Below are 16,581 nucleotides of genomic sequence, written 5' to 3' on the forward strand. Positions count from 1 at the left end.
AGTTATTTTTGTTTATTTTGTATTAGTGATTTGTAAAAAATGCGAGATGAATTTTTTTGTTGACATTTTAAATTAATATTCATTGTTACATATTTGAGATAACTGATATCAACTTAGCAAAATTGCGTTCAGCAAGCATTTTAAGGGTGTGCATCTGTGATAAATCTCTCATAATATTGTAATAAGTGGTATGAATTTAATTTCGGACTTGTTTTAACATTAGTTACAAGCATATTATTGCATATATATATATATATATATATATATATATATATATATATATATATATATATATATATATATATATATATATTCTAATGTATTTTCATGTAAGTAGGTATGGAATGTTTTTTCTTGAAGTAACTTATTACTACAAATGTGAGAAAAAATAGTTTTTTTATAAACACGTTAAATAATTTATTTAAAAGAGACTTAATTGAAAACACGCTCTAATGCTTTCAGCTATGTTAATGTGTGTTACAACATACTATGATGAATGTTTAACATTAAACGCCTTACAATATAATTGGATAATTTTGATATTTTTTATATATAAATGAAGTGTTTATAAACTAATTAGTTTGGTGTAGCTATTTATCGCAAATCTTACAATGAAAAACATTTCGTAGTGCCGTCCATCAATTAAAAAAAAATCACTAAATTTAAATTTTCTGCACTTAATATTCAATTTACATGTCCAGTTATTTGTTCACTTGACACTGTTACTTTTTAAAACAATTCTGTAAATTTGTCATTACATGAGTCTTGAATTTTATTTTCTTAAATGATTGACTTATTAAAAGTGTTTTACAATCTCAACATAGTCTTGAAAATTCTGATAATTTTGTCGACCGTACACTGCGAAATGTTTTACTACTGTCATGTAACCTCAGTAAATATGACAAAAATTTTGTGAAGTTAATTAAAATTCAAGAGAGTTAACCTAAAAAATTTGAAGAAAGAGTCCTTAAAAGTAATGGCGAGAAACTTGCATAACCAACCCAGTTTTTAATACCAGGCTTTGACAAAAATGTATTGTCACGCATATTTTTTTATGTTGAATTACGTTGAAATAGCATTTTGCCATAAATGCCATTGTTTTTGCTTTGGTTTATAAGTTTGGTCTCGAATGACTAAAAGCCAATACTGATATTACCCAAAAATATTATAATCACACGTGATTATAGAGTTATTTTCTCTATGCACACGCCGCTAGCCACGATGCCGTCGTTGTCATAGCAACCAGTCGGTTTGTTTACCTATTTCTGACGGTATTCTAAAAACATTTTCTGCAATGAACTTAATTAAATTATCATTTGGTGGAATTTTAACGAACTTTCGGACTATTATTTTCTAGTTCTGAACAATATCAGTGCATTTAATAAGTTTTATTTTGAACTGTTTTCCGTGGCTTAACCATGCTACACGTGTTTTGATTGGCTCCGGAGAACAATGCTTTGTTGCCCGGGCATTCAAACGAAGTTGGCGTGGGTTTGAGGGCCTAAAGAACAGTGTAAAGAAAGCCGTCTCGCCATCTTGCTGATAGGCGTGGGCTTGGGGCAGGTCATTGCTGCTCCAGAAAGTTGTAACCACTACGGCCCTGGTGTGGTGATTCGACCAGACTCTCAGAATAATTCTGGATCGAGGTATTTGTGGCCGGATACCAGCGACAGCGTCATCCCAGAGGTAAAACTTTCTCGTTCCTGCGAGTGACGCGGAAGTCCTGACGTTGGACTCCTGGGACGTTCTGAGTCCTTTTATAGCCCTAAGCTACTGCCATCTGTTTCTAGTAACTGTTTAAACACGGGTATTTAAAATTTGCTTGAACTATTTTGCAAGAAATTGAGCATTATACTGTCTAAGGCTCACCTAGTGGTCTGTAAGCAAGAGACCTTGCTTCTATTACTGAGCTAGACCGTGTGCAATTACCCCGCGAATATTAACTGTTGTTTTATGTATGTGCCCACCCTAAATGCTATTTATCAATCTAGTTTATGTTCAACTGGATTGGTTTTTTACAAACTTAAAGTGTATTATCAACTTATTAATTTCGTAAAGCCACTTGGATTCAGTACATTTTTTTTGTTCAGTGACATTAATTACTATAATTGAAACTTTTGTTCTAAAAGAAATAATTGTTGTTTTTCTATGATTTCAACTGGATAATCTTTCACTGAAATATTTGTTTCAACCTAAATAACTGCAATTTAAAAGATTTACACAGAATACTATTTTATGAACATTAATTGCTACAATTGGAATATTTGTTATCACAAAAATAATTGTCATTTGTTGATTTAAATTGAATTCTATTTTATTGAAATATTTGTTCTAATTTCAATAATTGTAAATTTTAATAGTTCCAAACTGGACTACAATGAGAATATTTGTTCAATTTAAATCTTTCTCATTTTAAAGATCTCAAATTGAATTAATTACAAACTGAATATTATTTATGGACAATTTTTACTACACTTAAAATATTTTAAATATTCCAATCATTACTGTTATTTCTCTCTGCCACTGATACATTGTTTGCATTCAAATTTTCCTTTTATCATAATTAAATATTTTATTGATTATCTTTAATGTTAGTGTGTTTGTTATTATTGTGTTTATGTGTAATTTTCTGTCTTGATCTCTATCAAAGTTGACTAAAATATTTTAGGGGTACATTTTAGTCAGGTCAGAGTCTGTAGAGACTTTGATTACAGATATAGAGGTTATAGAGTTATAATATTTACACGATTTTTTGTTTCTTTAGCTACCTTAAACTTGACAAATGAATGACTCAAGATTGAACTATATAATGTACTGAAAACTGCTAAACATATATAAATTAATCCAAATTAACTTACTTAAGCAGGTACACTTGCTTCAGAACTTAGTATGGTTTTCGTGCAAACATTCCGTAGTCTATTAGTAGTACTAATTGATTGTTTAGTTTTGTGTAGTGCTGCATTATTGTAGTTCTTAAAATACGCGTTATAGTAAATGTAAGTATCTGTTGAATGTTCACAGTTTTAGTTAAGCATATAATTTTTTGTTAATAATTAATAATAATTATTGTAAATTATTGTTGTTTTGTAATGTAATCATAGGTATCGATACTTCTCAGTTGTGTAATAAAATACTTTCTAAAAAAAACTATAACGTTTTTGCAAAAAAATTTCATTTAATTTGCATTTAATTTTCGTTAGTGTTGGTTGTTCATTAGGGAAAGGTTTAAAATAAAAACTTTAATTTTTTTCCTGCAAACGTCTAGCCCACATAAAATTGTTGTGTCATTTATCTGATAATATTTAATAATAGGAGGGAAAACATTTTTACTTTATATTTATCCTAATAATAATATTTTTAGAAGATGTAACAACATAATTACTAATAAAATCAAGTTAAATACTTATTTTCAAATCTTTGCTTGATACCATTACGAATCAAAATATTTAATACTAAGTATTTTAATGCAAACCGTTGTCAAATATTTCTAAAATTCAAAAGTTATATCTAGAACTAAATACATTCACAATGGATTTTCGGTTTATGTAAGGCTGGAACCAAAATGTTGTTGATGGGGCTATATTAATTTGTGTCACATGGATGACTGAATCCCAACACCTCTGTGCGAAACCCGCCGTCCCATAAGAGTCTTGTTCCAGCCAGCCTGGAAAATGCATGAGCTGTCATTATTCTATGCCATAATCAACAAGTTACCTAACTATACATTCTTAAATTTATGTAAAATAAATTGTTGATAATAGCCTAGGACTTAAAAATACTAAACAGTATTTTATTTCACATATATTTAGTAGTACCAGGCGTCCTACATGTATATGTGTGCTTATACACATGCATATAAAATGTACATTTAAATATATGGAATAAAATAAAAAATTGTGTTCACTAACGTGTTCTGTTATGATCGGTGCATCCGTCTGTGCATTTTAATCAATAAAGGTATTGTAATTGTAACGAACGACACACAAAAAACTCTGCTGATATGCCCGACAAAAATTCCTGAATTTTTTCGGTACAAACTATATTACTTTCGAGGTAGAAATGAAACACAGTAAAATAAACGTAAAGTTAAAAAACCAAACAGACATAATTTTATCGTTGAATAAACTAAAAATTAAATAAAAAACTAATATAAATTTAAGTTTCGTCCAACAACCTTATAATCCACCACAAATCTGTAAAGACTGATTGTATCCTGAAGTATGTACGATTAGTTATTTTAAGTTCATTATTATTATTAAGTTCATATAGTTATGTTCGTAAAACATTTTCGAAATGACTATATCATAAATTATACGTATTTACTATATTCTAAATTTAAAGATTGAAAATATATTACACATCATATTGTTACTACTGACAGAAAATTTAAGACGAATGATATTAAGCATCCCACCTTTGATTAAACACAGCTGTGATGCATTATTTGGCTGTTGGACAAAAACCTTAATTTATTTTTAATTTTTAAAATTTTTATTTCATTCAAAAATATAAGTGTTTTTTGTTTGGATTTTTATCAACTTATGTTATACTTTTTAGTCCCAAAATAAAATGAAATTTTGAGTATGAACCAAAATACATATAAAAATATTAAATATGAGTAATATTATTTCTTATATTGAAATTTAAATTATTCAATGTTCTCAAATCTAGTGATTTCCATTTAACGGTCAAGTTGATAAAACCCTCCCCCGCACAACACACCTTACCCTAAAAGGTCTTAAGTTATCAAAATTATATAGTGTATTCACACATACAGGTCAATCTAATAACTTGAATAAAAAGTCCAAACAAAATATAAATTAATGTTTTCCATTTACGGTAAAAGCACTACAAGGAGGTAGAACAAGTAATTATAATCTTTAGTTCACAGTTCTCATTCACAATTTAAACGACTGTGCTCACGATGGGAGAAAACTGGTATTTTGTGCTACATAAAATAACTTATTTTTTACATAAAAGGTAAAAAAATTAAGTTTTAAAGCTATATGTTCCTAAAACCTCTCGTCCAAGCATTCTGAGTGTTACAATATTATAACCCTATGATGGCCATAAAAATAAACTTTGTGAAACATTTTGTTTTGAAGTTACTTTTGAGTCTGTTAGTTGATAAATTATAAAATGGTCTCAGTATTCTCATAAAACAAGACGGAAAATGCCAGGAAAATATTTTATCAACCAAGAGCTAACACTGACAATATTTGATACCTGAAAATATTTATTTACGTTGAAAGAAATGTGTGCACACCTAAAACCAATTCAGTTCTCAAAGCTTTTTGTGCTATGCTCAAAAAGTTTAATCTGCAAACACAAAATAAATATGTAAAATTTAATACTTGAAAGCAAGAATAGAAATAAAATAAAATATGGATTGTAATTTTAATCTGTAAATATTATAACTGTATTATTTACCATAGTCCATTATTTATAAATTTGTTATGTGAGAGAATATCATAATATATTTTCACACCTTATGGAACCAAAATACATCTGGAAGAGCTTCAATTAGTAAAAGTAATCTATTTTTTTTTGTATTTCACATTTTTACTTTGTAGTAACCAGCTTTAAATTGTTATTACCTAATATACTATTGAGAATTTTGACAAAACAAAGTCAATGGCAAATAAAATCTGATATAACAATGATCTAACGACTGACGTAGAGAAACTCTGAAATTTTCATTTCCTTCACTGATATAGTAAAGTGGGGGTGCTAACTACACACTTTTTAAAGCATGCTTAGTTGTCAAAGTATGAAACTTGATCAAACGAAACTTTTTGTTGATCAAAACTGATCTAACGATGATCTAACGATTGACGTAGAGAAACTCTGAAATTTTCATTTCCTTCACTGATATAGTAAAGTGGGGGTGCTAACTACGCACTTTTTAAAGCATGCTTAATTGTCAAAGTATGAAACTTGATCAAACGAAACTTTTTGTTGATCAAAACTGATCTAACGATGATCTAACGATTGACATAGAGAAACTCTGAAATTTTCATTTCCTTCACTGATATAGTAAAGTGGGGGTGCTAACTACGCATTTTTTAAAGCATGCTTAATTGTCAAAGTTTGAAACTTGATCAAACGAAACTTTTTGTTGATCAAAACTGATCTAACGATGATCTAACGATTGACGTAGAGACACTCTGAAATTTTCATTTCCTTCACTGATATAGTAAAGTGGGGGTGCTAACTACGCATTTTTTAAAGTATGCTTAATTGTCAAAGTTTGAAACTTGATCAAACGAAACTTTTTGTTGATCAAAACTGATCTAACGATGATCTAACGATTGACGTAGAGAAACTCTGAAATTTTCATTTCCTTCACTGATATAGTAAAGTGGGGGTCCTAACTACGCACTTTTTAAAGCATGCTTAATTGTCAAAGTTTGAAACTTGATCAAACGAAACTTTTTGTTGATAAAAACTGATCTAACGATGATCTAACGATTGACGTAGAGAAACTCTGAAATTTTCATTTCCTTCACTGATATAGTAAAGTGGGGGTGCTAACTACGCATTTTTTAAAGTATGCTTAATTGTCAAAGTTTGAAACTTGATCAAACGAAACTTTTTGTTGATCAAAACTGATCTAACGATAATCTAACGATTGACGTAGAGAAACTCTGAAATTTTCATTTCCTTCACTGATATAGTAAAGTGGGGGTGCTAACTACGCATTTTTTAAAGTATGCTTAATTGTCAAAGTTTGAAACTTGATCAAACGAAACTTTTTGTTGATCAAAACTGATCTAACGATGATCTAACGATTGACGTAGAGAAACTCTGCAATTTTCATTTCCTTCACTGATATAGTAAAGTGGGGGTGCTAACTACGCATTTTTTAAAGTATGCTTAATTGTCAAAGATTGAAACTTGATCAAACGAACCTTTTTGTTGATCATAACTGATCTAACGATGATTTAACGATTGACGTAGAGAAACTCTGAAATTTTCATTTCCTTCACTGATATAGTAAAGTGGGGGTGCTAACTACGCATTTTTTAAAGTATGCTTAATTGTCAAAGTTTGAAACTTGATCAAACGAAACTTTTTGTTGATCAAAACTGATCTAACGATGATCTAACGATTGACGTAGAGAAACTCTGAAATTTTCATTTCCTTCACTGATATAGTAAAGTGGGGGTGCTAACTACGCATTTTTTAAAGTATGCTTAATTGTCAAAGTTTGAAACTTGATCAAACGAAACTTTTTGTTGATCAAAACTGATCTAACGATGATCTAACGATTGACGTAGAGAAACTCTGAAATTTTCATTTCCTTCACTGATATAGTAAAGGGGGGGTGCTAACTACGCACTTTTTAAAGCATGCTTAATTGTCAAAGTATGAAACTTGATCAAACGAAACTTTTTGTTGATCAAAACTGATCTAACGATGATCTAACGATTGACGTAGAGAAACTCTGAAATTTTCTTTTCCTTCACTGATATAGTAAAGTGGGGGTGCTAACTACGCATTTTTTAAAGTATGCTTAATTGTCAAAGTTTGAAACTTGATCAAACGAAACTTTTTGTTGATCAAAACTGATCTAACGATGATCAAACGAATGACGTAAAGAAAACTTATGTTTTCAAAAGTGGGGGTGCTAACTACGCACCGGTCACTGCCTAGCCATTAGTTCACGGTCATTTACAACAGCCGAAGAGAGAAAGATAAGATCGTGCTGACCTTGCACCCCCCCCCCCCTCCCCCTCGTACAGCCGAATGCCAGCCAGACACGTCACTCGCCAGGCGCCTGCCGTGCGTTGGCGGGCGGAAACAAACAAAGGGAGACGGGAAGCAGACGTCAGGACATCCCCCTCAAGTTTAAAGAGTGACAAATGTGACAGCTGAAAGGGGGGCGACACAAAGGGTCGGTACAAACAGCGTTGTAGAGTTTGGCGGCCCACGCGATAGCTTGTAGTGTTTGCCGCCGCCGGCCCGCGTGACATTAATTTTAAGCGCTGACAATTTTTACTTCTTTTTTTTTCTTCTCTTTTAAATCGTCCCGGATTATCCGATTCCCGAATTAGCGCATCACGGATTAACGAGGTTCTACTGTATTGTACTTTTAATTCGTTATTATATAAAAAAAAATTATGAAGCATGTAGGTACTGATTTGGGAAACTTACTTTATATTCATGAACATGGATGCATTGTCGCTACATTGGCATTAAATAAGGCATAAATCACATATGTATTCTCAGAATATGCGAAAAAATAAAATAAAGCACATTTAGGATCTATACTAAATATGAATCTTTTTTTTTAAAATAATTTTACTGAGAAATCTGTTACTTAGTAATACAACAATAATGCCGACTTTCATCACAAGTTACGGTCGCACATGTAGTAATAACAATGAAATAATGAATGACAAAAATTAATACATTATACAATTATTATTTTAATCACAATTCAATTTTAAATATTCTGATACATGTTCTATTTATGAATTTTTTAGGACCAAGTTTGGTCTGTGTACACTGCCAATGTTAAAATATGTATTATCTGAGAATTCCATGATGGCCAACCAATAAATTTGTTAGCCAATCATTTTGAGCAACATAAAAAATAACTAATATTAATATAAAAAACTTTAATAGGTAAACTAGAGAAAACACCCCGTCACTTTTAACTTCGGGCATATTAATCACTATGCTTTATTGAGGCATAATTTTAAAAGACGCACAACAATATTTCCTATGGCCTAAAACCATTCAAGCCAAGATGGCGCCTTTCAGTTTCCATTAAATATTTCAGGAAAGCGTTTACCTTCATTTGGGACTTTAAACAAATGTCAAGTTGGTAACTACAAAATATTGTTCCGTCGGATGCGGATGTTGAATTACGTTTTCCGATTTCCGTGGATACATGAATCACTGTACTCACAGATAATGCCTGAATGCCTTAAATCCACCAAGTCGGATTCTACAGCAATTGATGAAGTGACCAGATTCTTACGTGATCCTAAAGTTAACCCAGAAATAAACATTCTTGAATACTGGAAAACTGTCTGCGTGTTCACCCAGGCTACATAAACTGTCCAAAAAATATTTGTGTTCACCACCTGCAACAGTGTTCTCTGAACGTTTTTTCAGCACTGCAGGAAACACGTGACCAAAAACGGAATCGTCTTGATCCAGACCGTGTCAAAATCCTTGTTTTTTTAAATAAAAATTTAAAGGGTTAAATAATTCTGCATAATGTTTAATTTTTTCTCTCAACTTATAAATTATTTTATAATTAACCCTTGAGAACTGGATTCGGATTCGAGGGGTGGATTCTAGGTACTATTTGGGATTCGGATTCGAGATTCGGATTCGAGAAAAATGGGATTCGAACCATCACTAATTATTTTAAAATATTAGTCAGGGAAATTTAAATTTTGGTCAAGGAATGTGAAGGCAGGTTTCACTGATGTGACATTTCAGCAGCGTGTGGAATGCGACATTGTTGCAGCGCGCTGAGTGTTTGCGTTGGTTCGACAGATGTTGCATGGTGCGAGGGACAGTTTCGAACGTGTAACTTTTGCAGAGAATCCTTTAAAAAATTTAATTTGTATAATATAAAACAGGAACAATTCAAGAGCTCTTATATTGATGGATACATCAAAATCAGAATAATATTTTTCGTCCGATGGTGCCGCTAGCTTGCCATTTAAACGTGTCTAGCGTCTACATTCAAATCAGACTCATTCCGATGGTGTTGTATTGGTTGTAGGGTAGCTAGTATGTTTGTGTTCCGTTCAGGCCGTGAAATTTGTTTTAACCCATGATTGTGTGTTTGTTTGAAATAGTTGATGGGTGAGTTAAATCCTCAAGTTGTAAGTACCATCAAATCTTTAGTATTCTAAACATTTGGTATTCAAGGAAAAGGTTTTTAAGAAAAATAAATGTTGTGCCGAAACATAGGCCCAGATTGTTTGTTTATATTTACGTTTGCAAACATTTAATTTAACATTGTGAATCATTACAAAACAGTATCGATTGTCAATATTATTTGATTATAAACAGAAAACATCTATCAATGTGAATGCTCTCTATGACTGTGGACAGAGTCGTTTGCAACAATACATTTAAAAACTTATTTTTTTTATTACAACATTTAATAACACGTATTTTTCCTTGGTTAAGTTTTATTTTGAAAAACATTTAATATTTCGGTTATTGTTGTAATTGTGTGTAATTGTTTTGGACTTAAAGCTTAAATCTTACGATTCGTACGGGCCAATAGGAATGCGCCATATGGACGTTTTTGAACGGGCTGGCAACGATCGAAAGAATGTTGGTGACTTTTTGAAGACCGAAGGACGCTCGAAGTTAAAGCCAATATAGTTTGTTAAATAAATATAACAATTGAAAGTAAATAGGATTGTGTGTATTTATGACAAAAGTAGATGTGCAAAGCTACGTGTGTAGAAAATGTTTTAGGGAAATATGTATAATTTATTTAATTATTGTGGATAGAAATTGCGATTGTCGCCGATACCGTAAGTTACGCCATTGTGGCGCTTGTTAATTTCCCTAATTGTCACCGCTACCCAAAACACACATCTGATTTTTATGACCCTATAGACAAATGAACCCTAAGGAACTTAATAGAATTTCGTGACATAATTTTTATAAACATAATTTTTTTTATTTATTACAAACTTCATTATCTCGTCTAACCCCAGGTGTCTTGTTTTTAAAGTTATCTGCTCACCCTGAACTAACTAGCCGGCGCATTATAAATAGACTAAGCAGTTAAAATAAAACTTTCAAGTGGTGAAAATATTTGGTGACATAAAATCTATCAGGATAAACAAACTTTTGGTTTATGTGTGTGCCCTACATACCTCCGGAAATTACGAATTTAAGGATGATCTGTTAAGCTAATCTATCACTGCCACAGTTTTTTATTCTGAAATCCAAACTGCCTGTATTTGTACTAGAGTTGAATTTATTTATGTGGGATATTTGTCTAACAGTGAGGGATAAAGTTATTAAAAATATTTGCAGTTTTCCAAACAACATAACTACATAGTGTGTTTTTATTTGTCTACTGCCATTATTGTCCCATGTTTTTATGTGGTTTGAAATTGATTGTCACCAATACCTCATTTGAAAGTAATAATAAAATGATATAGTCCAATAACAAGGTAAAAGTAGAATGTAGAAGTAAAATTTTTGTAATTCAAACAATATCATCTTTGCAGTTGACAAGGGTTGTATTATTTTACCCTGGTAAACCATAGAAATTATGAATTTACCACCAGTTGCAGTGCTCTTAGAATGTTTTTTAAGCTTTTCAGGAAACATTTCTGAATTTTTAAGAAATTTTTATATCCTCAGATTGTTAATATTTTTTTTGTTTCAAAAATAGTAATTTTATGAGTTGAATGTTTCTTCAGAACTTAAATTTCTTTGTTTCTGTATAATTTTATTCCTGACTCTTGAGATCTAGATTCAGAGTGAAGGCATTTGTTTAGATAATTCGTATTTAATAAAAAAAATTAATTAAATTTCTAAATTTTTCTTTAAGTATTTTTATTGACATTTTTTCATTGACTTTCAAATCTTTTGAGTAATAAAGATTTGATGGTACTAGTTGTGGAATTGATTAGCTCACCCCAAATCATTAACACTGAATTTAAAGCCGAAAATTGAGTTTTTTCCCCTTTAATTTTGATAGTACTAGATGGTTTAATATAGTAAAGTGATGCTGTTGATAATTTGAGAGCATATTTTTTCTTTTTTTTTAAATTTATAAAGCTTAATGTGAAAAATCTATTGCCATTGCACAAAACTATGTACATGTTAAAAATATTTTCCTTCACTCATGTTATCAAATTATTAGGGCCATGCAATTTTCGTGAACGCGAAAAAATGACGAAAAACGCGAAATATTCATGAAATCTGATTTTCCCACGAAATTTGCCTTGTTTTGACAATTCACAATAAAACACTCGAAATACGCAAAAAATATTTATTAACTCCTTTGTTCAACACAACAGAGACAGTGCCAACTTGTACCACCTTACTACGAAAATAATATGCAATACGTTTTATAACTGTAATCATGGCAAAAAATTTCAACAATCCTTAAAAATCTGACGTGAGTAGAGTATTAAACTTGTATTCTCATAAATTCATGCGGTAACGGATGTGGATTGGAATCCAAACGGTATTTTTTTTCCCCGTAGCAACGTTACCAATTTATAATATATTTTTTCTAACCTCAGATAACTTGTCGTATATATAAAGCTGTCGGAAAAAAATTAAATAGAACCATCCGTCGAAACGATAATGGTAATATATTTTATTAACGAAGTCATGCGCCATCTTCTTTGTTGATACTGCAAATTAGACCAAAGAGTCACAGACTCTTTCTATGCATAGATGTGTCTATCCAGATGTAGAAAGCCGCTCACCCAAACAGTTCCGAAGTTTTCCGATCGCAAGTAAAAAAGCACCATAATTAAAAGGATTAAAATATTTTTATTTTACGGTCATTAAGTATTTTAAATAACGCCAACCTAACCAAAGATAACTTAACTTCGGAAGATTTCAGGTTGTGCTTGTGGTTTCTATTTGAACTGTAAGTTATCCATCCAATACAGCACAATGTTTTTAAAAGGCAATATCGTCACTATTCCAAAATGGCGCCGTTCTGGAAATGTTCAGTATTCACAATGAATGCAACACATTAGGTTCTGAAATTCGAATAAAAAAAATTTTCTTGGAAGTAATTAATTGTTGGTTAGTTAAATTATGATGTGCAAGTATTGCGACAGTCGTGTGGAGTGGCTGCGAAAAGACTTGATTCTTGTAACTGCAGTCTGATACTCCAGGCCAACCATTTCAAGCATACTAGGGACATTGTTGTACATTTTAAATAAATTATCAATATAAATATACCTATATATGTATATATTTTTAAAATTTATTGCAAAGTATATGCATTAAATGGCTTTAATATAAATACATTATATATTACTTGCTAAGTTGATTAGTTTTAATATGCTATTCTAAAGTTAATAAAGTGTATACATATATGCATATTTGTATAGGAAATTCAATGGAAAAATAATTTTTAAAAATATTATTATTTGCCAGTAATTTTTTTTTGCAGATTTTTAATACCGCTTTTCAGTTTTTGTAACGAATTTTTATACCTCTTTTATCTGTTTATAATGACGAAATACCTCATTTTTATTCACCACTTTCAGGTGGCCCTACAAATTAGATATTGGACTTTAGAATTAAGATTTTATTGAACTGTTAATCGCATAGGCCTATTTTTTTTATATTTAACAATGTTCCATTTTTTCAGGTCTCTGTAAGAATTAATGAGTTAAAAAAGGAATGTTCAGCATGTGAGAAAAGCAGTGCAGCAGTAAAAAGGATGCATGAAAAAGTTATGGTCAAAATGAAAGCTCTTCAGAATAAATACAATGAGGAGGTAAGTTGTTTGCTCTAAAGGTAAATAAAAGTAATCCAAATTTTTGTTTGTTGTTGCTAGTAATTTAACTGTAGATTATGAATCATTATTATGTAATGCTTTTGTTATCGAAGCCAGAGCTCTATCTGTTGAAGACATTCTAGATATCTAGGTTCAGCTAGATTCTTGTACCGATGTACTGATGTTACATAAGGTTTGAGCATTTATGTATATAAAACTATAAATGATTTTAATTAATTTTTATGAAAAAATTATGAGATTGGCTGGCTTGCTGAGATTCATGCATCAGTGAACTTAAAATACTGTGTGTTGCTAGTATTTAGAGTCCTGGCTTGAAATCTTAGTTTTGACCTGTGAAGAGTGGCAACATATGTACATTTGTAGCAAAAGAACTGTTATTCATACTGTCGTCACCTTAACTTTGTTTTTTGAAATTGTGAGTTTTACTAGCACAAGGTAATTTTTTTTTTTTGGAGAATTTTAATGTGGCGACTTTTTGCGGGTCTAGAATGCAGCAGCGGAAGAAAAGGCTAGTGCTGTCAGAAACACATGCCAGTCGCTGAACAAGGCTGAAGATGTAATCGAAGACGAAAGGCAAGTAATGGAGGGGAGAATTCAGATGGCGGAACAGAGAGAGAAGGAAATGACAAAGTTGGCGTCTGACATAGGCAATGTTGTGTCTCAGTTGGAAGCGGCACGAAAAGAACTAGGTTGGTGGCATCTGACTTATCTTTAGCAATTATGTACAATTTATAATTACCTGAGTTAATTTTGTAATGATTTGGTTTTGGTTAGAAAAAAACTTTGTTATTTCCAAATGTAAAATAATTATGGTTACTTAAAGTTTCTGTTTCATATCTACTTGTTTTAAAATTAGTAAATTATTAAAATTTGTGGCAAAAATTTATAGTGTTAGGTTAAGCGTGTGTAATCTAGCATACATTCTTATTTGTTATCAACTAGTGATGATCACCTGGCATGCATTACAAGGCCACTCAAGGAAAGAAACTGTTTGTGTTTTAATTCTGTTCATTGAAGTGCTTTTGGATACACAGTATTTTTTCTGTTTTTCATTTTGGTACGTACACAAATAAACCAGAAGGTTTTCCAGATGCATGAGCAGGCCACACACAGCTGTCTATGTTTAAAGCATGGATTTTCCAAATTTAGTCTACACACTTGTAGTGATTGTCCCCTATGCTTTGTTGATGGTCATTGCAAATGTGAGTTGCACCGGAAACTGCAAACATTTCAATTTGAATGGCGTATCTGTCGGAATCATTGGGATGTGTGTCAACAGTACATCTTGTTTAGGTTACACTATTTAAACCATCTTTGGAAAAAAAATTGCTTGATAAGTTAAAGTACATTCATATCTTTTGGTTGGCAGTGAAGTTAATAAATATGTATACATTATGCTCTAACAGAGGAATTTTCTAATTTTTGAATGAGTGGTCACTGATAATTGATTTCAATTTGTTTTGTTAAATCCTTATAAAAATTGGCTTAGGAATACCTAACATATTCATGTTTCTAGAAATAATTTTTTTTTTTTACTTGGGGTTAGATTCTTTTTGATGGCAGGGTCATAAGAAACGGGTAAACTCTCAGCGTAGTTCAAGGAAGCTAATGAAGGAATCAACCATGGTCTTTATCCCAGCATTTGCCTGTGAGTGATTTCGAGAAATAGGAATCCGAAATCAGAATGGTCAGAACGAGATTCAAACCAGAGTCCTCTAGAAACATGAGTTAATTATCATACCTCTATGCCATCTTGCTCCATTTCCATACATCACTCTAATAAGTAGTTTCTATTATAATATTGTATTGTCAAAGATAAGATTTTATGGTTTTATTTTTAGTCCAATGAATTTTTTTAACACAGGATTTCATCATTATTGTTTTTATTTTTATAAAAGCTGTTTTGTAATACTTAACTCCACCAAAACAATTCATACGTTAAAATAATTGGTAATAAATTGGTCTTAAACAGATACATTCACAACAAAAATAGATAAATTAGTGTGCATTTGTGGTTTAAAAGTGATTCAATAAGAGATGTACAATAAAACAAATTAATTAAATTTTTCTGATTCATGCACATTTTGGTACAATTTTTTTTTATCCGAAAATAACGACATTCCTTGAATTTCAAACTTTAAATATTACTTTTTTGATATTTGAATTAAGTTTTGGTTAAATATTATTTAATTCCATGGTATACCTTGTGTTTTGTTGCTCTATAGTGTATTAATTGGCATTTTGGTGTTAGGCTGTGTTTAGATGCACTTTTTGTGTTATTTGGTTTTATCACAATTTATCATTTAATATTTTCTCTATGTATTGTGTATTTTATGAATTATTTTTAGTATTCCTGCCTAGTTGTATGTGGATATAGATTTTTTTTCTGAAATGCAGGGAACACAGATTTTTCTGCTGAGGTGAAAGAACTGGGCAGGAGAAATATGAGAAAAATAGAAGAAAAGAAGGTACTAATGCAGGAAGAACAACAGATCTTGGGCACTTTGCAAATGCACAGCTATGAAGCCAAAGGTATTTTTTTTTTAAATAAAATGTTAGATGTGTTCATGCATATTAAATAAAATTTTACAGTGAAACTATTACTGGTATGAGGGTTTTTATTTTTGCTCATTTTTATAAACTAATAAATTAAAAAAAAAATAATAATTCAATGACTAAATGATAAAATTTTGTGGTGATTTCACATTTTACCTGCTAGATTATGTGAAAGTCATGTTTGAGACTTATTTCAGATGTGGTAAAATGCAGTATAGAAGTTTTATTTCAGAGATGGGTCAAATCCGACTCTCAAATTCTATTCACAAAGAGTACTTATAATCTACTCTTTTTAACCAAAAATATTAAATATTTAAATGTTTGTTTCCGAACTATTACATATTATTATTATAATAACATAGTTCAAAATTATATGTACGTTATCTTGGGGAATGGTAATGGTATAGGTATGAGGTAAAACACAAATGAACCTAGTAATTTTCACAGTTGTCAGTTTTTTAATTTTTGAATTTACTAAGTTAATTACACTTCCTCCAAAATTTTTATTCTAATCTTTTTAGTGTTTACTTGAA

At 30.9% G+C, this 16,581-nt stretch overlaps 1 protein-coding gene across 1 annotated transcript in view; it reads left to right on the forward strand.

Annotated features, from left to right (window-relative positions):
* LOC134540198 (structural maintenance of chromosomes protein 5) overlaps nt 1-16,581 on the forward strand; it is an 87,174-nt gene that overhangs the window by 35,410 nt on the left and 35,183 nt on the right. Inside the window, 3 exon segments of the mRNA XM_063382773.1 lie at nt 13,343-13,471; nt 13,980-14,181; nt 15,890-16,024. Of these exon segments, the coding sequence (XP_063238843.1) occupies nt 13,343-13,471; nt 13,980-14,181; nt 15,890-16,024 (466 nt within the window).

This window comes from Bacillus rossius, chromosome 16 (genome assembly GCF_032445375.1).
Source record: "Bacillus rossius redtenbacheri isolate Brsri chromosome 16, Brsri_v3, whole genome shotgun sequence".
Lineage (NCBI taxonomy): Eukaryota > Metazoa > Arthropoda > Insecta > Phasmatodea > Bacillidae > Bacillus > Bacillus rossius.